The sequence below is a fragment of the Heterocephalus glaber genome, unplaced genomic scaffold (genome assembly GCF_053883595.1).
Source record: "Heterocephalus glaber isolate CG9 unplaced genomic scaffold, H.glaber_assembly_v1.0 deba00001572, whole genome shotgun sequence".
NCBI lineage: Eukaryota > Metazoa > Chordata > Mammalia > Rodentia > Bathyergidae > Heterocephalus > Heterocephalus glaber.
In genome coordinates this window covers 18,863,792-18,888,947 of record NW_028258357.1, presented here as the reverse complement: position 1 = coordinate 18,888,947, position 25,156 = coordinate 18,863,792, and the positions used below count along the sequence as shown (strand labels likewise).

The window sequence follows — 25,156 nt, the reverse complement described above, 5'->3', positions numbered from 1 at the left end:
CATGTCCTATGCCCTCGGCAATTGTAACAATGCTCCCTAAAATGTTGTGTGACAAAGCCCCGAGTCCTGAGACTCAGTTTCTGTCTCCTCGTGCAACACACTTCAGCCACTTACACTCTCCCCTGTAAAGCTGCTTTTCCTAGGTGGAATCTGCATTGTTGTATCAACAAGACTGGTTTAAAAAACAACTCTTTTTCCCTGGTACTGGGGATCAAACTCAGGACCTTGTGCTTGCTAGGCAGGCGAGGGAGGCACCACTGAGCTACATCCCTGGCTAAAACACAAATTTCTTGACAAGAGTTTATGTGCAAAATTAAACAAATCCTTAGTCTAAGGCTGCGAGGCTAACCGCTCAGAGCCGAGTGCTACACTTCACTCGCTCCTGTGCTGCCTGCTGTCACCCAATGGAAAACAGCACGGAGCCCCAATGAAATACACTGCTAGACGCAGCGACCTTCCTGTTCCTCCAGGAAAAACAGTAAAACTAAGAGAGGACTGTGGTCACCTCGTCGTGCCTTTCCCTGCTCTGAAGGAGACACTAACTTACTCCCACTGTCTGAAAGGCTGAGGGAGCCTCTGGCCTCACACCAGGACTGCAGGCTGACCCTGGTTAAACAAACTTTCTTGGTAGCCGCTGAGTATGCTTCCCCAAACAAGCTTTTACCTCCTGCAGCGGCCCGTCGGGGACCGCAGTGTGCACCATGTCGTGCCTCAGTTTGCTCAGGTGAAGCAGCTTCTCCCTGTAGTCACTCACAGTGGTGGGCACCAGCTCCGCCTGGCGCAGGACAGCAAAGGCGGATGGCCGCCCCGAGAGCGCATCCTCCTGCGGGCAAAGAGTGCGGTGGCTCAGCTTGTGTTCGCCAGAAAGAACATTAAACGCGACTGAACTGAAGGTCCAAAGCAGACTGAACTAAAGACGTTAATGTTTTGAATGAAGTAAGGGATGCTTTTTGGTAAACCATTCAGGTTTAGTAGGTGGCACAGAGAGGGAAAGTCGACAGGAAAATGATTCTCAAAGTGACTCAAACTGACTGGCAGCATCTTCTGATGCAGAGAAGTGCACATACACTTTCCCCACACGGCTGAATGGTGGGACTACTTCCCTACACGAAGATACCTGTGCAAGGGGCTTCAGTATGAAACCCCACGCAGCCAGCCATGCGCAGGGGCCTGGGTAAGTACTTTAAACCCTGGAACACCATTCAAACATAAAAGACAGGAGGTGAAGCCAGTGACCGGCATGGAAAACTCCTGTGAAACCTCAGTTTAAATCATGTACGTGTTCGGAAAAGTTTAGAAAGCAAATGCACCAAGTATCCGAGGATTTCGGTAACCTTGGTAGGTGGGAATAAGAATTCAAAAACTATCAAAGTTTATGATAGGTAGTTACACAGTGTATTATACAGTGTATAGTTTATGTAGGTATCTATTTCTTTTTTTTTTTTTTGGTACCGGGGATGGAACTTGGCTCCTTGCGCTTCCGCAGCAGGTGACGAAACCACTGAGCTAAATCCCCAGCCCTATGTAGGTATTTATATAGTGTGCTAATGTTCTGCAAAGATATTATTTCAGCAACTAAAAGAAAAATGTAAGACTGTAGTTTTAAAAAACTATCCGCTTAAACAGTTCAAATACCTCCATCAGTTCTGGAAGCTGGATATCAAAATGGTTCAGGATTCTTATTGTCAAAAGCCGAATCTAAAGAAAGTAAAAGGCATATTTCAAATTGCAAAGTTTAAGTGGAGGAAGAAGCTGATTACAGTGAGGGAGCCGAGGTTTGCAGAATTATCAGACACCACATGACTGATCAGAGGAGCACATGCCATTCCAGGCCTCACTCCCATCCAACGCCACCCAGCGCTTCACCACAGTGTGGGTTAATGAACCCGGGACTGGGCAGCCAGGCCGACCCACACACCCGTGTGGTTTAACTACGACACCAGAAGCACCTCTGTGAATAAGTGGAACAAGCTGGGTAAGCTTCCAGTCGATGGGAACCAGGGGTTTTGCGTTCAGCTATTTCCATATACTCGAGTCAGCATCAGAATCATCTACAGGGCTTTGAAAAACTGTAAAATTCTCAGTGCACACCCCTAACTGCAGTGAACCCAAATCTTGGGGGTGGGATCTCGAATCTTATTTGATTAACCCCCCTCACGGATTGCGCTGCAGGCCAAGCCAGGCCAGGCCAGGCCAGTGCCAAGGATGGATGAGACCACCCCGCAGCAGCCCTTTCCAGCTCTGTTGACCGCCGTAGTTGCACAGAGAGGAGACCGCATCGCACGACACATCACCTTGGAGGCGCCAGCTGAAATGTTGGCCTGCAACCCAGGAAGCAGTTCCATCAGCGCGTCCTGGGACAGTGGCCCTTTGCAGCCACAGACAGCCAGCCGCTGGTAATAGAGCTCGGCCAGAAGCAACACGGATGGCTCTGTGGGAAACAACCTGAAACGAGACAGACACCAGGCCCAGCCGGGCCACAGCCTAAGCCAGCGATGGGTCACAGGGCAGTGCACGCAGAAGCCGATGTGGACACCCAGCGTCACTCTTCAGATGAGCGACGCGCTCAGGGAGCAGCTGGCGGAGCAGAGCGGGCGGGATGCTGTTTAGTGTTCGGAAGGCTGGCAGAGCCCCTGAACTGAGTCAACCGTACAGTGAGTGCCACGGGCCACAGGCTGGCTGCTACCTCCACCTCCCAGTCCTCGTCCTGCCACTGCCCTGCCCTCGCTTGGCTAGTGGCCCATGCCTTCACTCAGCCACGTCCTGCTTGGACACGCGCTTCCATCCCTGACCACTAGACTGCCCGACCTCCAGGCCTTGCTCAGCCTTTCTTCACCTATTTATCAGCTTGATGCCTCTCGGTGGGACATTAGCGCCACAAAGACAGGGAATTCTGTTCCACTGCCTGTGCTTCCCAGTAGAAGCTGACGGAATAAAGTGAAGGAGCCAATCTGCTTTAAAAAGCCTGGGGATACAATGGCTCCCCTCCAAACCGGCAAATACCTTTACCAGGTGTCCCAGGGGCCTGACTTTAGAAAGGTGGCATGCTTGGATCCACTACAGTGTGCTACTACCCTAACCAGAGGCTGCCTGAACTATACCTAAAAACCCAACCAACAAGTGGGGCTGGTTGAGTACCAAGTGGGGCAAAAAGGCCGGAGGAAGGTTTTCTGCAGTGCAGCCCATGAGGCGGCACTGAGGGCTGGAGTCACTGAAGAGGGGAGGGAAGGCCAACCCTGCAGGCGCTGGCATCATAAACACTTTCCACTTTACAACCTCCATGTACACAAACAATAAAAAATTCCTTTAAAAAACACGAATCTGTATCTAAAAACTATGTCAAAAAACATTTATTTTCATTGGAGGATCTAAACCAATATTAAGCTTCACTGTGTGACTACAACTCAGCTATAAAACAGGTCAGGGTTTTTATTACATCTACAGTTTCACAAACTCAGAGGCTTTTGTATTTTAGCCACTAGGCAGCCAAATGGAAGCTCCATTTACTTACAACACTAAGTTCTTCACTTGTTCCACAGGGACCAGGCGAAGGAGTTCGGAGGAGTCTTCCAAGCTTAGCAGAGTACTGACAGCTTGACAAAGAACAAACAAGTGTCCTAGGGGCAGAAAAACAGGGAAAAGCACACTACTGACTCCTCTGACTTGACTATCCAAAGCTCTCCTTTACCCAACACCGGACACAGAGTTCATACAGTGCGTCTGAGCCTTCTAGAGAACTCAGGCTGGCACGGGACTGGAACACAAAGGGGCAGAAAAGCAGCACCACGTCTTGTACCTTACCCTTCTCAGAGTGCACACACTAGAGGAGAGGATAAAATCCATGGGCCACTGGAGGACAAGCACAGGCCAGGCATCGCTACTGAGAACCTGAAACTTTGCGAGACTTGCTAGGCTACTCAAAATGTTCTGGGTTTTTGAGAATTTCCAACTTGGGGTTTTTAAGTTTGGGATGGTCAACCAGCGAAGTCTAAGCACACACTTCTATAACTGAGGGATACTGAGACCTGAAACAGTCCAAGCCTGTCAGACAGGGGTTATGCTCCACCTACCCGTGTGACGGTTCCCCCGCCAGCACCATCCCCACTCCGGCTTTTGATGAGAGCAGACGTGGACTCTCCAGTTCTACTATTGCCAAATTATCTTGGTTTTTTGGTTTGTTTCACCGGAGGCAAGGCTTTACTGGGGGGAAAGAGCTGCCGGGCTGCCTCGAACAATGGTGAGAGAGAGCGAGATTAACTGGTGCGAGGTTTTCCTACAAGTGCTGTGCCCAAGCAGAGTTTCCAAAGGTCACTAAGAAGCCACTGAGTGACAAAGACTTAAAACAGTCCCAGGCAGCGGGGACACGTCCAAGGCCACCCTTGCTCAGTGTAAGCAAATGGAAATGACTGTACGCCCAGGGGCAGGGCAGGTACGGGACAGGGGAGCAAGATGCAGGCTGGGGCCTGCCTTGGATGCTCCTCACTGCTGTGTCACTTCCTTACGTCAAGCTGTGTGACCCGGACACCACACTCCTGTCTCCTCTGTGTTTATTTATCACACAATGTTAGCTCTCTTCCCTGTGATACAGGTGTTGACAGTTATGTTGAATGCACCACAAAAGCCCAATCGGTGCTGACGACGACTGACCTTTCCCACAGCCCCCGCTGTCCACAGTCCTGAAGAGAGACTCCACGAAGCGCGTCACCAGCGGAAGCACCCGCGCCTTCTCAAGAGGCCTGTCCAGGGCGTGGAGAGAAGGGGAAGTTCACAGCGGCACTCAATGGCTCTTCCAAAGAACGGCTAATGTGTTCACCGGCACACTCACTAAACACGGCGGATTCTCTTACCGAATGTGAGGCAACACAACGAGCGCTGCCCACGGCTGTGCAAGGGAAGTCGGATCTTTACTTGGTGGGGACTGAATTAAGGACGAGAGATGGTCCCCTACTGGAAACTGCTGCTCTTCTTCCTTGGATCTAGTCTTCCTCTGCCTTAAGGAGGCTCTGCAGAAGGAAGAAAGAAAATACTCAGAGGAGGAAAGGGCTGCTGCCCGCTGATGTTGGGAACAACTCCGGTTCCTTTCCACCGAGGGGCTCTGGGGAGCAGGAGGCTGGTGGGGGTGGCTGACGACGAGCCACCAAACACGCACAAGTCCTCCCAGGATTTTCTGAGAGGCTCTTCCAACTCCACTGGCTCTAGTCCTCTACTTGTCTTTGCTTCGTAACGCATTTCTTCAGGTTTAGGTATCATTTCTCCACAGTGTGCCTCTGCCCTGTCTTTCAGAACTGGGGCGGTAACTCATTGGCATGGACGACTTCCTCCACCCCACTTTTCTCTTATGACTCGAATCTTAGAACTTCCGAAGTGCAGAACGAGGAGGAGAGGATGCTGTGGTGAGGATGAGAAACACCACTGAAAAGACAACAATGCAGAAGAAACTTTCCCCCGTCGACTGCAGCTGATTCCAGCGAGGCTGTGTTTGCACAGGCCTTGGTTTTGGGTCTGTTACACAGAAATTAAGCCACTGACCGCCACGCCACGCCCCAGCTTTCTCAGGGCTGCCAGCGGCCCCACGACACAGCCCACTCCTCTCTCGGCCCGAGCCTCGGAGCTCTGAGCCCCAGCTGCCTCCTTCCCAGCAGGCTTCACCCACACGGCCCCTTCCATGCCCAAGCCCCACGGCTCGCTGCTGCCCCCGGGCCTCTGCGCTAACCCCTCTGCTTCCAAGTCTCCCCGAGACCTCTGCACAACGGGACCACTCAGCCGTGACCAACAGCCCCAAACCCGTGCCCACCAAGGAGAGCAGCGGGCACCCCCTTCTCTTCCGTGGTGAAGCCGCTCCCTTCCTTCCTATTGCTGTGCAGAATCACGTCGCTCACCTGCCTCCCTGTCCTTCCCCACGCTACCTTCCCAAGAGAAGGATCCTACTCACTTCTGTGTCCCAGGGTCTGGAACACGCCCCATACTACAAATCCGCATGGGCGACGGAATGAACTTACTTATGAGGAGCATTTTCACGTTAGCTCTCTTTTTATAGTCATAACGAGCTTGTGAAATGAGTAGACAAAGTGTAAGAAAATTCAAACTCTGATGGAAAAATCTTCTCAGAGGAAATCCGGACAAAGGCGAGCACTGGTCCTACCGTATCTTGGGGATGGGTGGGTGTTTCCCGGAGAAAGACAGGCGGAAGTTGAGGCACCTGCCTTAAGGTCACACCTCGACAGTGATTTACGACTGTACCACACCACCTCCTGGGAAGGTCTGACAGGCGAGGGGCTGGCACCCAGGCTCGCCTGTCCCCAGCTTTAGCTCAGGGGGGCCAACCCACAGCAGCTCCCCTCACCTGGCACAGAACCCAGAGTCAGGGCCACGTGAAGCCGTGTGCCTGTGGGAGCGCGGCTCAGGGGGCAAAACCCAGAGCAAAGGGTCACAGGATCGAGTCCACTGGGTGCTCAGGAATCAGGAATCAGCTTGGGCTCTTGGTGTGGGAGAAGCCACTCACTTATAAGGCAGGCAGAAGGTACACGCAGGAGTGAAGGAGACAGTTTCCCCAGAGCTTCAGGCTGATCACTCGACAGCTAACTGCCGTGTGATGGGGCGGTCACTCCCACTGCAAAGGATGGAACTCCAGGACGCCCACCTACTGCTGCTGCCTCAAGCAAAGCACAAACGCAGCCCTGGCTCTGACTAATGCAGCAGACATGAAGTTGAGCGTGAACACCCAGGAGGCTGAGGACTGGCTTCCCAAGGCGCCACCCCAGGGCACCTGCTCAACCTCTCACGGACTCAAACAAACCCTACTATGCAGACTGTAGTTCTGAATGAAATGGAAAAAGCAACCCAGGGCTCTTTTAACAATTTAATGAAAAGTGTAAATTTTGAAAAGGAGCCATCAACTTCTCCCCCCCAACCTCCTGATATCAGCCAACAGTTAACAGTTTTGTGTAAACTTGGGGAGCTGTCAGTTCTCTCCACACCCATCTATGCAATTCCTAACAAGACCCCAGGGAGACTTTCTGCAGACATAGATGGGCTTATCCTACAATTTCTACAGAAAGGCAAAGGACCAGGAAGAGCTATAACAATTTTGAAAAAGAAGAATAAAGTGAGAAGATTTTTATTCAAAGATTTTCAGACTTACTTTCTGTCTTATAGCTAGAGCAGTTAAGACCTCGCGGTAAGGGAGGAAGAGACACACATCGATGGAACAGAGCAGAGGCCGGAAGCGGACCCACACTCCCAGCTGACATCTGACAAACACACAAAGGCACCAAAGGTACATCAGCAGCTGCATGAGGAGGAACAGCCTCTCCCCAAAGTAACAACCTCTGGACTGAAACTTCAAGCCTTACACAAAGATTAACTCACAACGTTTCGGGGACTTAAGATGTAAAACATAAAACAATGTAATTTTGAGAAAGAAACAGCAAGAGAAAATTGTTGGGACCCAGGGCTATCTGGAAAAGGAGAATTTGATAATCTGGACTTCATCAAAATTTAAAGCTTTATTCTCCCAGAAGAGCCTTGGTAAGGGAATAAAGGCACGCTAGAGAGGAGAAAATATTTGCTAATCACTTATCTATATGATGAAGAGACTTGTATGTCAGCTACATTTACCATTCTCAACACTGCAAAGCAACAAAATAATCCAAGTAGAAAATAGGCCAAAGAAACGATCAGATATTTCACCATCTGGGCCGGGATTTACCTCAGTGGTTCTGCCACCTGCCTGGCAAGCGCAAGGACCTGAGTTCAATCCCTAGTACCAAAAAACCCCCACAAAAACAGATATTTCACTATAGAAGACAGAGAGATGATGAATACATAAATAGATGTTTCAATGTGATTAGCCATCAGGGAACTGCAAATTAAAGCTAAAATACGAACATTCCTACACCCCTATCAAACTGGAAAAAAAGAAAGGATAATTCCAGAAGCCAGGGAGGACACAGACAAACTGGATCATTCATACACCAGGAGTGAGAACGTAAAGTGGCACAACCACCCGGCGCCTCTTGTAAACCAGCCACGTGCTTAGGAAACAGGCCGACAACACCGCTGTGCATAATGACCCAGGACCAGAGATGATGTAAATGTCCTGCAATGGGTGAATGGCTAAACAAGCACGCCACATTCACGAGAATGGTCCTCACCAACACAGAGAAATCAACTTTCTCATACACACAACCTGGATGAGTCTCAAAGGAATTGGGCGGAATGAAAAGTCAGTCCCAAAGGGTGCAGCTGTAGTTCCGTTTACATAATATTCCCAGAAGGACGACATGGAAAGGTGGAGAGACTAGAAGGTGAGAGAGGTTGAGGATGGAGAGGGATGGAAGAGTGAGTGTGACTACAGAGACAGCGATGGTCAGGCCTGGCAGCACGTCCCTGTAATCCCTGCACTCTGGGAGGCTGAAGCAGGAGGACCTCAAATTCAAGCCCAGCCTGGACAACTTAGCTCCTTCATGAGACTATTTCAAAAATAATTTTTTTTTTTCAGTACCGGGGATCAAACTCGGGTCCTTGCGCTTTTAAGGAAGGTGTCATAACCACTGAGCTACATCCCCGGCCCCCAAAATAAATTTTTTTTAAAAGGCCCAAGGAGGTAGCTCAGTGTGAAGGCCCTGGGGTTCAATCCTTAGCATCACAAAAACGCAAAGATAAAAGAAAAAAACCCTGATGCTGTTTGGAGTGCTGGGACAGTCCTGTCTCCTGCTGGTGGTGAGACAGGAGTGCACAGGGCTACATACTCATCTGTGTGCGCATGCTCAGGCAAGTGCACGTAAAGCAGGAGCCCGGAGCGAGGGCGGGAGCTGTCCAAAGCCTGTTTCGGCCTGTAACAGTGCACTCAGGCAAGATGGAGCATGCAGAACACCGCACCTTTCCCTGCTCCCTGCAATGTGGATTTACGATTATTTTAAAATAATTCTTTCCCACCTGCTCTCCTGGGAGAAGCAAAGCTAGCAGGTTTGCCTCCTTCCCTGCATTTCCACGCTTACGATTTCCACCTTCTAACAGACTGCGCCACGTGTGCAGCCCCAAGTGTCCTTCCCCACGGCACCTCTGGCCACACGGAGTTTAACAGTCCGCTCACGACTCACCCCACAGTGCGCGGGCCGAAGAGCAGTGGGTATGTCTCCATCATCACGCAGCCAGCAGCGGGAGGCGCTGCTTTGTTCAGAATGAGCTTGGCCAACATGGCCAGGGCTTCATCCCGGACCACTGTGTCCTCAGCCAAGAAGCAGTCCTCAATGTACACGAGAAAGCTGGGCAGAAAAAGCTGAGGACAAGAAAGGAAATCAGGCTCACTGACTGGAAGATTCCAGAATACCTAGGAAAGATTACACACTTCTAAAAAATAAAAGGCCACGCGACCCTGTAATCCCAGCTACTCAGGAAGCTGAGGCAGGATGACTGCCAAGTCGGAGGCCACTCTGCAACTCTGTGAGACTTGGTCTCAAAATAAACGAATTATAAGGGTTGGGTGTACAGCCCAGAGGTAAAACTCTTGTCAATCCCCATCTCCCCAACAAAACAGAACAGACCATCAGGAGTCAGTGCTACTAAACCCTCTGTAAGAACAATGAAAGCTAGAGGACAATGCATTGCGGCAAACCCCAGAAACAGAATCTAGACCTCTGTACCTAGCCCACTACTAACGTAGTGTAAGGAGAGGAAAAAAGACATTTCCAGATGGACCAGATCTTAAGTTCTTACCTCCACGTACCTTCTCAGGAACCCCTGAAAAATGTATTTCTACAAAACGAGAGTGTAAACTATAACGAGAGGAAAAGACCGAATCGAGGGAATAGAAAAGAAGGCACAGGACACCCTAGTTTAACATCCGTGCAGTGGACTGAGAAAGAAAACCCTCTGGACTGGAATAACTCCCAGAGCAATGTCTTCCCGGAAACAGAAGGAAAAAAGCGCAGGACAGCCCACTGTGCCACTCAGCAACCCGCCCGTCCGCCATGTCAAAGTGTTTACAACTTTCTGCTGGGGACAGACTCATCCACCAGCCAGGCACATCCAATTTCCAGGGTTTAGAGTTGAGGTGATTACTAACCACAGGAAAAGGGAGAGGTACACGAAAAGGGCGTGTAACCCCAAGATATTCCTTGTTATAAAAATTAAGCATGGAGTGAACGTGGATTCAAGCACATTCTGTGACAAAAGCCTGCTGGGATGATGAGTAAAAACCAAAATCCCTCTGCCATAGGAGGCAGCTTACAGATAAAGACTACGGCTAATAAATCAAGATAGCAGTGGATTCAGAGGACAGAGATAGGATGGAAAACTTCTGGAGTCAAATCGGAGCACAGATTATGAAAGACTACAGGGAAGAAGATGACAGACACAGGGGTGGGTTCCACTTGCACTCAAGGGCCCTGACTGGTCATGAGAGTGGCAGCGTTTAGTGGGGCAGGAGGAAGAAGAAAGCACGCTCCTTACCTCACCAGAAAGGCTTCCACTTTGTCCCATCAGATATTTGTTTTGTAGCAGTGAAATAAACATGCAAACTTCCTTCAGTGCAAGCTAATTCAGAAACTATTTTCTATGCTTCAAATTCATATAATAGTTCCATTTATTAAACTTCTTTTCCAGTTTTCCCACATGGTTCTATAACTACCTCAAATATTATTAACAACAAGGTGCCTACTACATATCATTTTACACTTGATCTTAGCCAAAAGGCTGAGAAGCGACTGCCTATCGTTTTAAATGCCTTAGCATATGGAATAAAATTTTGCCTACAACCTAAAGCTGAATATATTTTTAAAAACTGACTAAAACATCAGCACTAATTCTATTCCTCTCAAGAAGCAAACAAAAACTCACAGGATTTCAGATTTGATCATTTTATCATGTCTGACTTGAGAAAACACACAAAACTTAATAACTTGCTTACCTGCTCAAACTGCTTCATAGCAAACATGACTTCAGAAAAATCAAAAATTAAACGTCTTTCCAATCTGCTCTCAAAAACCTGTGGATCATAGGTAGAAATAGATTAATGGAAGCATGTGGAATATCTTCTCCCTCGTTCCCCCAGAACAGCAGCCATAGCAAGGCTCCAGGGCTCAGTCACATGGCACTGCTGCAGGGCGTGGCTTCTCCAGGACTCGGGCGCAGAGCGCGGCGCAGGCAGCGTCAGCACTGCACAGGCCTGGCTGGAGCTGCTGGGCACCCTCAGCTGCAGAAAACCACAAAGCACACGGGAACGGCTGAGCTTTGTCCAACCAGGAAGCACCCACACGATTTTCCACTTCCCATGCTATGTCTCTCACACCATCTCCCAACTCACTACAAAAATCTCATCAAATTTCGTGCCTGCTTAGCATCCTCCCGGGCCCCTCCACCACCTGTAGGACAAACCCACTCTCTCGCTGCCAAGCCACACAGTGACAGCTGCTGTCCTGTCACAGAGAACGTGCACTCATCAACACACATCTTTCCTGACCCTCCTGGTGTTTTAGGAGACAGCTATGGAACCTTCGAGGACTCTCCCAAACATGAGTCCATTTCTCAACCCCTGGCAGATCTGAGTTAAAATTCAACATACATGCCTAGTAGCTCACTTCCCGAGACTGTAATGAGTCACTCCGAGTCCCTGATCCTGACAACCAAAATCTATAGGCAGCACAGGGCTCCCAGCACTTCAAGCACCCTGCACTATCACACTCAGTGAACGCTGTGTACATTCAGCTCTTCCCACTCATTTTGCTCATTTCCCTTACAGTGTGGCACGCTCGGCTCCCTAGCCAGGCGATAAATACCCCAAAGGCAGAGCCCCTGTCCTGCTACACGTGTCCCCAGCAGGCACACTCGATGCTAAACATGTTACTAACTACCCAATGTGGTTGAAGCAAATTACTTTTTCTATGGTTTCTTTGATGAGGGTGTCTGGCAAAGAAACATTTCCACCCAGGATCAAAGCAGAAATTACATCCAAGAGGGTCTTCCGGCAAGCTGTGGAGAGACTGGCTATGTGTACCGTTTGAGACAACACCTGCGAAAATAAAACAAAGAACAGCGCCCGTTAGCGATCCGCTTTTAACACACAGTTATAGGCACAGGAAGCTGGGAACTCACCTTACAAACACCAGCAGGGTTGGTTATCTTGGATCCATTTCCATGTTTCACTAGTATCAGGTACGTTTCCAACAACCTTGCAATCTGCTCAGAACTTTCACAAGAACTCTTTTTTGTTACTTTGTCATGTAGGTCCAGGAGTGACTCCTGCAAACAAAGAATTTAATAGAGAAAATAAAATCTCAAGTGCATCTGTTCATCCAGCGGTAGAAATCCTGGGACTGCAGTCCAACTCCTCACACTCCTTTGCTTTGGGAGAAAAAGGCACATTTTCCAGGAGTCACCGACAATGACGGCTGGCGTTGCCTGGGTGCTCACCATCCACACAGCAACCTGGGCGTGGGAACGGTGCACCCCTCTCCCAGTTGCCTTCTACACAGGCAGTGTGCAGAGCCACGAGTCCGGCAGGAGGCCTGGCAGAGCCCCCCAACCCCAGGGATCGGGACCGTGAGCAAATGAGTAGAGTGCGGCGGGTGGAAGGAAGGGAACCTTCACGTGTGGCCAGAAGAGTGAGGAGAACGAGCACAAAACCCAGCTTCCGGGAGTCGATAAAGACTCCTTATTCCACACTCCTGTGACTTGATTTTAAAAATCAGAACTCACTTGCAAACAGTCAAAAAATGTACCAAAATGTTCCTTGTAGACATAGAGAACAGTGGACCTGGCCACGTTTTTTAGTGTTTCTCCTACTAAGATCCACGGCAGCTGAGTTTCTGTTTCAGTAAGTGGTCCGAGCTTCTGCAAAGTTAGCTTCAGTGCCTGTGGGAAGCAAGAACAAATACCAGGAACACACAAACCCTCACTCGTAAGTTAGCACTCCGACTAGACTAGCAACCTGAAGACTCTGCTCTAGAACCACCGAGGCCATGGCAGCTTTCATGGTTAACTATGTGCCCCAGGAAGAATTTCCAAACTAGGATGGGGAATTTCATCACAACGGCCTCTCTGCCCTAACCTCAGTCTTCAGTTAACCTGTGTTCTAACCTCCGGTGTCCAGGATAAGGAAGACCAAAGTGGCTTCGTCTGTAAAAGTACACCAGGAAGCACTGGTACTAATCCCCTAACTCTGCCCTGCTATAGCTTTTCTAACTATTCTAGCTAACCCTGTCACCATACCAGGTAGCTTGCCCAATTCTCCTTATTTTCTGTTTAACCCTTCCACACAGACTCCAAGCTCTCCACCCCGTTGTTTACCTGGCCTGCACAGGAATGAAACATATTTCTAACTCCTTTGCACATTTCAAAGAGTAATTGTCCAACTCCTTCCACCTTTTCTGGATGTTCATTAAGATCAAGAAACATTAAATTGAAAAGGGCATTTTTATCAGAGACCTAAAAGGCAAAATGGAAATGGAAAATAATAACATAAATATATCCACGTGAGAAATGTCACTTCTTATCCTACATATTCATATAAACACACTCAAGGAAAACAGTTCTGAAAGGAATAGACATGTGTAAGACGTCAAACTACCAGAACTGTGTACTGGTATCAATTTATTGGCAAGATGGAAAATACCAAGAAAAACTATACAAGGCAACATTCTCTTTCAAAGGAAATTACTTTTTATTACTTGTACTTATGAGCATAAAAGAAATTCAGTATCAATTTCTTTTGTTTTATTACAAAATCCTTGAATTTACTAGGGAAATTTTAATAAACACAAATAATACTATATTGCCAGTTCTTTCCAGGAAAGTATTACAAAAATTCCAATCATCTCATCGTTCACGTATTTTACGTCTGGACTTAGCGGTCACTTCTCATCCACACACTGACAGCTATCGACACCTCACTAGCCATCAGAGGGGCTGTATCACTCTTATCACATTAATTACTGAGTAAGGACTAAACTTTGCAATGAGACACACTCAGAATAGCAACCAGTTTCTACTTATGTATTTAAAAAATTTACTCCATAATAATCACATTAAAAAGTGATGTCAGCTATACTCACCTGATTCTTGACAATTTACTAGCAATAAACATAGAAAATATTGAACTAACCTTTCTCATCAAAAAAGTAAAGCTTTCAGCAGCAAAATTTCTTATATGCAGTTTTCTATGAGCCAAGAGTGTACTGTACATGCTGTAAATGAGAAAAACGAGACAGTTTAGTGACATACTGTCAATCAGGACAACATGCCCAACACTGCTCGGTATGGAGGGGACGCGACGCAGGGGTGTGAGCTCAGCGTCTCTCACTTCCTGGACAGCCCCCGTCAGACACAGGACCGAGAGCACAGGCCTTCAGAGGGCAGGGGCCTGGGCTCACAGCGAAGACCCCAGGAAGCTGAGACTCACAGTGAGCTCTGAAGGACAGAGTTCAGGCGGGGACTGGGATGCACAGTGTTAGGATAAAAACGAAAGCAAAGATGGGGCGAGTGGAAGTGATCCGTCAGGAAATAACAATAAGACAGGTCCGTGTTGGAAAAGAAGGGCTGTGTGGTTTAGCGGGGCAGCCACAGGTAGAAGGCAGCTTGAACGCCAGGAGAGGAACTGTGACTCGGGCTTGCGTCTGTGTAAGCACTTCCCGAGTTCCTCCATTCAATCAGCAAGACGCTTCTCCGTGACAGGTGCTATCATTAACCCATCCTACAGGCAGTGATTTGGTCAGCCATGCAGCTCTAGCTGACCTCTCCCATAATCACACCGCTAAGTTAGTTTTCTTAGTGAGGGAAGAGTATAGAATTCAGCTCTCCTCCCATTGCCATAGCCCCAGTCCCTAACAGCTCCTTACTCCTAACTACTGAAAGCACTGGCTGAAGGACATTTTCAGGAAGATACATTTTGCAGCAATACACAGGAGGAAATCAAGGAAGAAAGAGGTTGGTGGCTTAGGGACCCAGTGGAGGACACTGGGAGCTGTTCTGGGGGTCCCTGCAATGTAGCCCAAGGCCTCACTACTGCTCCTCCGAACAACCTGTTTACCTTCACCCCCATCCATTCTGCTGCCTGAAGGTGCCAGGCCTGTGCCCAGGATGCTTCTCCCCTTACTAAAACAGCATCTCTGTGAGAGAGATTTTGATTTACTTATGCCTGGGTCTCAAGGGCTCTACTCGCAGACAGCATTCAGCAGTTAATACTGCAAATGTGTCGGTGAATGACAGAAGCCAGAAGATTTGCGTCCTGAAGACACTGGGTTGAAGATGTCTCTAAGGAGCCCAGACAGGAAGAACGCTGGTATCACGGACAGAAAATGGGCACCAACAGGCCGGACATGGACGGACACTCGGTGCACACTCAGGGAGCACATGGATGTGTGGAAAGTTATCAAGAGGTAGTTTGAACAGAAATGTATTGAGTTTGGTTTCAACAATCCTGGAAAATATCCAGGCTGCTGAAAACATCACACTGAAGGCAAATAAGTTTGGCAGTGAGGGAGCTGACTTGGGAGACATTAAAATGACAGCTTTTGACATCAGACGCCATAAAACCAAATAAACTACATTTCCCAAGGATCTTTTGGTTTACTGAAATAATCTTGATTTCTAATACATTTTACCAAGAGCTTCACAGAGAATAAAGGCTGGAAAAATACTTCTTTCCCATTCTTTGTTCAAAGTTCCTAGAAGAGAAGAGTGGGCACAAAAACAAAATCGTTGTCCTATCCCATACCACACCTTTTATGGGTTTGGAGTGTGAAGGGCTGACTGCTGATCATGGAAGATTCCATCCAATCTCAGATTTAAAAAGACAGTATCTTTTCTTTAAACAAAAAGCTACTATGGGGCAGGCATGCTGACACATGACTAATTACAGCACTGTGGGAGGCTGAGGCAGGGAGACTGCAGTTTCAAGCACAGCCTAGGCAACTCAGTGACTTAGAGACCCTGTCTCAAAATGAAAAATAAGAAAAAGGCTCAGGAGGTGGGCCAGTGTGAAGGTCCTATGCTCAATTCCCAGTTCTGAGGAATTCTTTGTCCTCTGTGTTGACATGTACTCAAAAATATCGGGGCTCTCTTTGGCTCAGCAGCTGAGGAAACATGGTGTACAAGACCCAGATCACAGGTCTGTAGAGGAAAGCATTACAACAGGTACAATAAAAGCTTTGTGGTATAAGTGACAGAAATGCCAAAGAGGTGTGGTACTACGCTTCTGGCGTAGTAGCCCAGGAGTCTCTGTAGAAGTCATGAAACCGAAGTCAGGCTTTGAGGGTAGCATTACACAAAGAGCTGCTGATGAGGGGAAGTCAGGTCCACACGGACTTGAGGTATATCTGACAGGACAGGGGACTGGACTGGGGAGACTGCGGCCAGCGAGCAAGCTCTGAACAGGGGAATGATTAAGCACTACGCTGGGGAGGTCACCTGAAGTCAGGCAGAGGAAGGATAAGGAGAGGCAGATTCACCTGTAAACCCTGGCCATATCCTTCACCATCAGCCTCCACAGGTACTTGTACAGGTAGGACAGCGAGGTGAAGGCCCACTCCAGCAGCTCCGTGTCCTGTGTCTCCAGGAGGGAGGTGACAGTCACGAAGAAGTCGGGAAAGTGCGGGTAGAAATCCGTCTGCAGGTCTCGCGCCAACTGCACCACCAGGCTGGGTTAAGAAAGAAGCACCTGACTATGCAGTTTTTAAAAAGGCTGTAAATCTACTTATGGAGAAATGACCTACGATCACTGGATTCATTAAAATTAAATGAAAATACTTCTAAATCAAGTCTTAAGAAGCAAAATTCTTCAAATCTCAGGAGTTTGGCAAAGAAATCAGGGCAGACAGGCAGTCTATTCCTTCAAAGGCCGTGGTTACTGCTCCTACACCATCAAAAAAGAGCTTTTGAGAAGGAAGTAACAAATGCTAAATCGTATTCTTAGGATGCTGCTTCCTCATATCCTGATCTAATAGAAAAGGTAAATCTCTGTCTCTAAACACCGATTTAAGGCATATACAGCTATGAAACACAATTCTTCTTAAAAACTCAGATAAATGCCATTGAGTTTTTTCTCAAAATGCTACTTACTCCAAAAGGGGCTCGTGGGCAAAACTGTTCCTAACTTGCAGGTGAGTCTTCAAACTCTGAACGATCTCATTTTGATGGTAGACCAACTGATTAAATGACTGGCATTTGTCAATAACTTCTTTATAAAATTTTCCTGGGTGAAAAAAACCAAAGGAATACGTTCTGCTTTTCTATCACATCATTACTTATTTGGAGCATGTAAAGTGCAAATTGTGAGAGAATAAAATATAAACAAAAGAAAAGATACCGAAGTGTTCTGTAAGGTTCAATTCTCTCCATTTCAGCAGACCTTCAAAGAAGTAAGTTTCCACTTCCTGCCAAGATTAAAGTGCTCCATTAATCAGAGGACACCAGGAAAACTATGACCAAGTTAACAAGAATAATAATATATTTACATCTTACAGCTCCTTTTAGATTTCTTAAAGAGTGGTATTAGCTAGCATACTTGAAAAAGCCATAAGAGGATAGGATCAACAGATTTTTACAAAAATAATGTTGGTTGATTTGGCCGTAACAAATAACTTTCTAAAGGCCCTATAATAGCCATACTATGGGAAAAACCCTTTTCTGTGTTTTTGCAAGGTTAGACACAGAAAAATGTGCTAATTCTTTTCTAGTTTTTAAACTCTGCTTCCAGAAATATGAATTGCTAAAACCTTATGGTAAAGTAATCTGGCCTTTCTATTAAAATTAAAATAGGTTTGACCTTTGATCCAGAAACTTCATTTAAAAGCTATTTCTTATGAAATGTGTAACTATACAAGTACAAAGATGTTTACTCAGCTTGCCATAGTGATGGGAAAGCATAAAACAGCCTCAAATCCAATGATAGCAAAATATTTAGAGTAACTTATGGTCTATACATATTAAAGTATATTATGTGGCTATTTACAAGAATTATATTGGGGTGGGAGTAGCTTGGTGGTAGAGTACAGGCTTAGCATGCACCAGGCCCAGTACCCAGCACAGAAAGAAAAATAAATAAATTCCATCTACGTTGAACTAGAAGGATGTTGATGATATGCTCCCAAGATGAAATCTATGTTGGGATCTAATTTTACCTTAACAACACCAAACACCCCATAAACATTTGCACACAGTTGTATGAGCACGAGAGGAGAGGATGGAAGAACACAAAAATACTCAACTGTCAATACTGGTTTCATGGCAATAAACTGAGAGGAAAGAGAACAGCTGTTTTCTAGGTTTAGCACTTTGTTGTTTAGCACAGTTTGAAAGGGAAAGCCAATAAATTCTTACTATGTATGTATGTGCACACGTAGAGGAGGACAGAAGAGACAGAACACACACACATTCCCAAACAGCATGCAAAAATCTCCTGCTATCTCAAAAACAAAAAAAAAAAGAAAGAAAGAAAAGAAAGCCTTAAATTGTTCTTTGGAAATCTTTAAATAGGCAGAGTGAAGAGGAAGAAAGAAAATCCCATTAAATCTTGTTCGGTGTCCCCTAGGCAGGAGAAGGAAGAAGTGGAAATCTTCATGAGGAAGGCTTTTCTCGCCTAGCAGTGACTGACACAGGACACCCCTTTGCGACAGACCAAGTCCCTGTGACTATGCGGCTCCGCCCACCAGGACACCAATTCTCACCCCCTGAATCTGGCCCTGCCTGGTGACTTGCTCTGATCACTAATGTCTGACAGAGCCACCGTGTTACACCCAAAGCAAGGCTTGCTGAGATTCTGCAGCTCCCGCTTTCACTGTCTCGAGAGATTTCTCCATCACGAGAAGCCTCATCTAGCGGACTGACAGGAGAGCACAAGGACCATCAAGACCAATAAGCCCCAGCCAACTGCCAGGGATGTGAGTGAGGCCACCTGGACCACAGGGTCCTGCCCCAGGCTCTCCTCTCGCCCTCAGCCCTTGATACTCTCAATCTCTCCCACAGTGTAAACTATGAACCACCTGCTGAACTCCACACCCGCAACTCCCCTCTGAAGTCACCTGCTCCCTGTACCCAGATATCCACATGTCTCTTGGACACTATCAGTCGCACAGACACAGGTATGCTAAGTTCAGCACTGCAATTATTCTCCCCCCACAACCTCCAACTCCTTTTCCTACAAACTGATCTCAATGAATACATCCTCAACTACTCAGTTATGGAACCAAGTCTCTTTCTCCCCACGTATCCAGTAGGCCACAAGTCCTTTCCACTCCTTAGTATCTCTGGAATCCTTTCCTCTCTCTACCGGACTGCCAGATCATTTCTAACTTATACAGAGCTTTACAAGTGGTTGTCTTGACTCCAGTGCTGCTCTTTCCTCCATACTGAAACCAGAAAGAGGGAAAATTTAAACCTGATCACATCATCCACTCCCTTCCTTACAACCCCAGAATGAAACACCATAACTTCAGGATAAAATCCAAACTTAGCTTGGCATTTGGACCCTTTATGATCCATGCCTATGTCACCAGCTGTCCCTCCTCTTGCCCTAGTAATCATAAACACACACAAACACTAAACACATCCCTAAACACACTGGACTGCTTTGCGTGAGTGTGACATGCATTCCCTGGCCTCTATCCTTTACACAGGTTTCTCCCTCAGCCTGAAATAGCTTTTCCTGTCCTCTGTGCCATGCTGAAACCTATACAAACAACAAAACTCAAATCAGGGTTCATCTTGTCTACACTACCTTTTTTGACACCCCACCAAAGAATTTAGGTTAGGCTCCCTTCACTGAACTCCCAAAGCATTGTGTTTACCTAAAGAACATTTCACATATTGAACTTGTATGATAGAGGCAACACATTAAAAGAAACAGTGAGCAGAATTTGAAAAATAGTAAGGGGCCAGGGATGTAGCTCAGTGGTGCTGTGCCTGCCTGGCAAGTGCAAGGTTCTGAGTTCGATTCCCAGTACCAATAAAAAGTAAGAACTGAGGTTGAATGGCATCTTCTACAAGATCTTTCAAGGCTAGCAGAGGAATGACTTGATACACCAAAAAGAAAAATGTTTCTACACAGAGGGATGACAGTTCCAGTGTGGTTAGAGCTGGAAAATCATGTAGTCTAGCCCCATCACCAGCTCTTCTATCAAGAGGGACCATATTCTTATTGTTGGATTTTTAGGCTGTTCTATTCCTCCTCACAGCAAAGCTGAATAAACATCTTTAAATATGCATGTCTAAACTACAGAAAGAAACTAAGCCCCAGGAAAGTGGCTTGCTCAAAATCACTTTAAAATCATAGCTGTAGGACTATGGCTGTAGTAGTGCATTCTGGGAAGGAGGAGGCTCAAATCAAAAAAGTTAGCTGAGTATCACGTCAAGTTCATTGTCTAAAACAGCCTCACCCAATAGACCTTTCTATGTCTGCACTCGTCCAAATATGGGAGCAACTAGCCTCACATAAGGTTAATTTGAGCGCTTTACATTAAAGGTAAATTAAACATCCATTTGCCAGGTGTGGCTTCTGTACTAGGCCACATCTTATGATTTCATGTTCATAAAAGAAATGGCTTAAAAACTCACTTCTACTAACAGGCCACAGTTAAAAAGTCTATGAACACTTGAAGATTGGCTAATATCACATTCTCTTACCTCATCATAGCTTGCAGTTCTATCAATACGGTGAATAATATCAATATTCACATTCCCCAGCCGTTCAGCGAATGTAAGAAACTGGGAGGAAGAACATATTTAACATGCATCATCATTCACAGCTCATTGCATCTTGAGTACCATTTAACAACCACATGTAGGTAGCTGCCTTGTTAACGTAGAAAGCATAAAGCTTCATTCACTAAGCCTCCCTATGTGCTATCACTGCAGATAACTCTATGTTGTGCTCATTTCGGATTTGTGGAGTCTATGAATCATAAAATGTGTAATTGTTAAACTAAAAGCACAGATCACTGATAAGTCACAAAGAATAAGGGTAAAAACAAACCTAAAGTCACAGGGCCTTAAAAGCACTGCGTTACTATTTGAAGATAAGGAATACTACTTTTGCCTAAGTTCTTTCAGCTACTCCATGCTAGACTTGTGAAGTTGGCCAAAAGCACAGAGATCTAGCGAAGTCGTTGCAACAAAATGCTTTTAAACACATACAGACCTACGTTGTAACGAAGACCTAGAAAAGCTGCTACGGTGGCCATTAGATGAAGTCACTCACTCTCCCACGGGCCTGCCTCCCCAACTCTGTAAATATAAACAAGCAGGCGAATTTCGGTCCTAAGCAATCTCCTGGGATAACAAATGTCATTCTAGACTGAAGAGGGTTCCCCAAATCGGATCCGACCTCCCAAACCAAGGGCGAAATCTGCTACTCAAACTTCCTCACTTTCCCGCTCCATGTTTACTACACCCTTGAGTCCCACTTTCGCCAGAGCCGCTGGCAGATGACACCGCCCGGCCCAGCCTCTGCAGCCTCGGGAGCCCGTCTGCTGTCTTAGTCCGAGGCAGCAGGACCCGCGAAGCCCGGCCCAGGCTCCCGAGCTCACCCGATAAGTGTTCTCCGTCTTGTGGGAAACGGGCTTTATTTTCATGGCTGCAGAGGGGAAAGTCCCGGAGGAGCCTCCGGAAGAGTCAGAAGGATGAGGTCGATGCCAGGGAGCCGAACGGGGCTCACACGTGGTGCTCTCCGCTTGCCAGCGGCTGGGTCTTTCTCACGTGTGACTCGAGAATCTGGGCGCCGCCATGTTGGAAGGGAAAGGGCCTGGGCGGGTCACGTGGGCGGAAGGAGCAGTCGGAGCAGGCGCAGTCTCGCCCCCCCCTCCGCCAGCTGGAGGCGGCCGGGGCGGTGGGGCAGCGGGAGGCGGGCCGAGACGAGAGGGGCGGGGATAGGCGCGAGGGGGCGGGGCGGAGTCGTGTCAGCCTGGTTCGTCTCGCTGGAGCACTGGTTAGCGAGAAAGATGTGTACGATATTTTATTGTAAAAGAAAACGTACGTGTCATTATCAGCTGGAATCGACTGGCCTTCACTTTGTACCCTGCACCTTGCAAAAGGTCTTTCCATTCGTAATTGCACAGTAAAGTTTATTGTGACCGCTAAATGTAGAGGAGATATTAACAAGGAGCGATGGAAAGATACGGTGAGTGTTTCCATTAAAAAAAAAAGTTATTACGGTAAAAGAAATATTGCCAGGAACGATGGAAGACGTGTGTTCAAAGAGAGGGGGAGTATTTTGAGGGGAATTTATATCATGTGTTTTTTACTGTAAAAAAAAGTTTAAACATTCACCGTGTTTTTGATTACCCCTCATTGATCAAACATTTGCAGTATTTCTGCCACATAAAAACCTTACAGTGAGTCCTCATCCACCTCATTCACTGGATCTGGCGCCGTGTGACTTCTGGGTCTGGCCCAAGTTAGAGTGACCGTGAAAGGTAAACGTTTTGAATCGATTTCAAGACATTGAGGCAGCCAGGACAGCACAACTAAAGACAATCTGGAAAAAGGACTTTTAGAACTGCCTTGGAAAATGGCGAGGAGGGTGATATAAGTGTGTCCCAAGCAGAGCAGAGGGGGATTAATAGCAATGTATCTTTTAGTGTAATAATTTTTAAAACGTAAACATTCAGCATATTTTAAAATCAGATCTTACACTGTTTTTAAGCCCCTTTGACACATGAGGGAACTCAGGCTGTCCAGCTGGTAGTGGCTGTCTTCACTCAGACTCCAAATGTTGGGGTCACTCATGGTGTCACGTTTTGATATTCTTAATTGTTATGTTCTAAATAAATTTGAATTTTAAAGAAGAAATGTTTAATTCCATGCAAGTCATTGTTACTGTTTCACTGTCTTTCTGTCACTTTAATGTCTGTGACTAACGTGACCAACCCTAACTGTACAATCGTATCACGTTTTTATTAGTGCATATTAACTTTCAAACTATTGGGTTCCCTGGTGGCATTTTAATATGACATAACTCGATCACATCTGTCCCCTCCTATACTCTCTGTGACCCTCTTCTCTCCCCCTTAGTCCCTTCCTCTGTCTGACAACACTCTCCCTTCCCTTTTCATGTCATCGCTGTGGAGTTTTTAAAATTATCATTCCCCATATTGGGGAAATCTTTCTGCTCACTTTGCTTAACACGATGACCTCCAGTCTCATCCATTTTCCTCAACAGACGTAACTTCATTCTTCTTTGCAGCAGAACAATACCCCATTGCACACATACACCACATTTTCTCGATCCACTCAACCACTGATGGACCACATATGGGTTTCATGTCTTGGCTGTTGTGATTTCCATACGCACAATTTTAAATAAAGTACTTTGATTTTCACCTGTTTAATATTTATTCATTCAGAAAACATTTCTTTTATTTCTTTACTTTTATTTATTTCTTTTCTTTTTTTATTTTGATTTTTGCTTTTTGAGATAGGATCTCGCTATGGAGTTCAGGCTGGCCTCAAACTCACTGTGTAGTCCAGATTGGCCTCAAACTCTCGGTGATCCTCCAGCCTCAGCCTCCCCAGTGCCGGGTTGACACTCGTTTGCCACTATGCCCTTCTCTACAAGTATTTCTTGAATCTAGTATGGGTTAGATGTTGTCCTGGCAGCTGAGCAAGAAAGACAATACTAATACTAATACCAATGACTCAGTCTGGAAATACTGAGTCTGGGTTGCTGACATCTTGTAAAATAAAGGGGCAGTGTGAAGTAGAAACCAGATGCACTGCTGTGTAGTGCTCAGCATGGCGGTCAGGCCTGGAGGTGCAGCACAAAGGCCTTCAACACCCTACACACCTCAAGCTCCAGGTATGGGTGAGGAGGAAGCAGTCAGCCAGGGAGACCTGGGTGAGGCATGGTGTGGAAGCAGAGCCAGGGGCCGGTCACCCTGAACACTGAGGATGGGGAAGTCACCACTGGAACCAACAAGGGGAAGTCACGGGCGTCCTGGACATGGTCTTGACCAGTGCAATCCAGTGGAGAGCAGAAGCGAAACATGTGGGCTGAGGAGGGAATTGGAGGTGAGAAAGTGAAGAAGATACACTTTTCACACTGTCATCAACATTATAGCATCAACATCTTCTATGTCATAACAAAGTTATTCTAAATATTTCAGCGGCTCCATAGCATATCTGAATTGTACTTTTCTAATAATAAAGTTATATTAAAATATTGAAGGGCCCAAAGTTTGGTTTGTTTCCAACTGGTCCTTTCTTTAGGTTGCTCTCAGCCTTTATGGTGCACAGAGTCCTTAGGGCCGTGGTGGCGAACCTATGGCATGCGTGCCGAAGCGGGCACACAGAGCCCTCTCTGTCAGCACGGGAGCCAACTTGTCCCAGCAGCCAAGCATAGGATAAGTTGTTATTTCTAAACTAAAACCTCAGTATTCGTCTTTAATTGCAGTGTTGAGACTTTGCAATAAATGAGTGGGTTTTGGGTTGCAGTTTGGGCACTCGTCTCTAAAAGGTTCGCCATCACTGCCTCCGGGAAGTCTAGAAAAGCAGAAGGTAGACCCACTCCTCAGAAAAATGTAAATAAACTTATTCACACAAAAACGTGTAGATGATTTCAGAGAGTTACAGCCTGCAGTTACCCGAGGCTAGGAATTCCCACTCTAAGTGGGGTTCTCAATCTGTTGCCAGAATTACTTCCAAAAATTGCCCCTTTTCTTCCTTTGCTATTTATTTTTGGTAATGGAGTTAGTAGGGCACTAAGGAGCTGAGAAAAAAATGAAAAATCAAGGAAGCTAAAAGAACAGACACTTGCAAGTTACCTTTTGCACTGTTACTTGTCACAAGACCCTCAGACCTTGGCTTAGGTGGGGGACAACAGAGCATCGTAGCTTGGTGATTAAAGGCTCAGAGGCTGGGAGTAGACTCTGTGTGAAGCCTGCTTCTCCCATTTAGTAGTGGGTGACCTTGAGCAAGTCAGTTACCCTCTCTTATCTAGGGGAGGAGATAGCAGAAGTGCCTGCCTTGCTGGTGGCTGTGGAGATTAAACAAGTAGTGGTTGAAAAGGGCATAGAATGGCATCAGGAACCAAAGTGCACAACCTTTGACAAAGTATTCAACTTTCTGAGTGTCAACTTCCTCATCTGTAGAGGAGGGGAAAATAAAACCAATCTTTCGAGGTATTGTGTTGGTGCATTGGGCATGGAGTAAATGTTTGCTGAATGGATGA

The 25,156-nt window shown here is 46.7% G+C and overlaps 1 protein-coding gene across 2 annotated transcripts in view; it reads right to left on the bottom strand.

The window, feature by feature from the left end:
* Positions 1-21,753, bottom strand: part of Utp20 (UTP20 small subunit processome component) — a 77,091-nt gene extending 55,338 nt beyond the window's left edge. The window contains exons 1-18 of one of the 2 annotated variants that reach the window (XM_013072264.3): positions 21,519-21,753; positions 20,617-20,697; positions 17,303-17,369; positions 17,056-17,188; positions 16,446-16,634; positions 14,102-14,183; positions 13,288-13,425; positions 12,697-12,852; positions 12,094-12,240; positions 11,876-12,010; positions 10,910-10,987; positions 9,102-9,280; positions 4,848-5,003; positions 4,648-4,736; positions 3,512-3,617; positions 2,295-2,445; positions 1,636-1,698; positions 665-823 (exon numbers count right to left, since the gene is read on the bottom strand). In XM_013072264.3, the coding sequence (XP_012927718.2) occupies positions 665-823; positions 1,636-1,698; positions 2,295-2,445; positions 3,512-3,617; positions 4,648-4,736; positions 4,848-5,003; positions 9,102-9,280; positions 10,910-10,987; positions 11,876-12,010; positions 12,094-12,240; positions 12,697-12,852; positions 13,288-13,425; positions 14,102-14,183; positions 16,446-16,634; positions 17,056-17,188; positions 17,303-17,369; positions 20,617-20,697; positions 21,519-21,563 (2,154 nt within the window). In that variant the 5' untranslated portion in view covers positions 21,564-21,753. Of the gene's footprint in view, positions 1-664; positions 824-1,635; positions 1,699-2,294; positions 2,446-3,511; positions 3,618-4,647; positions 4,737-4,847; positions 5,004-9,101; positions 9,281-10,909; positions 10,988-11,875; positions 12,011-12,093; positions 12,241-12,696; positions 12,853-13,287; positions 13,426-14,101; positions 14,184-16,445; positions 16,635-17,055; positions 17,189-17,302; positions 17,370-20,616; positions 20,698-21,518 lie in introns of those variants that run through there. The other variant, XM_087192697.1, reaches the window with a different exon arrangement.
* Between the last annotated feature and the right edge of the window lie 3,403 nt (positions 21,754-25,156).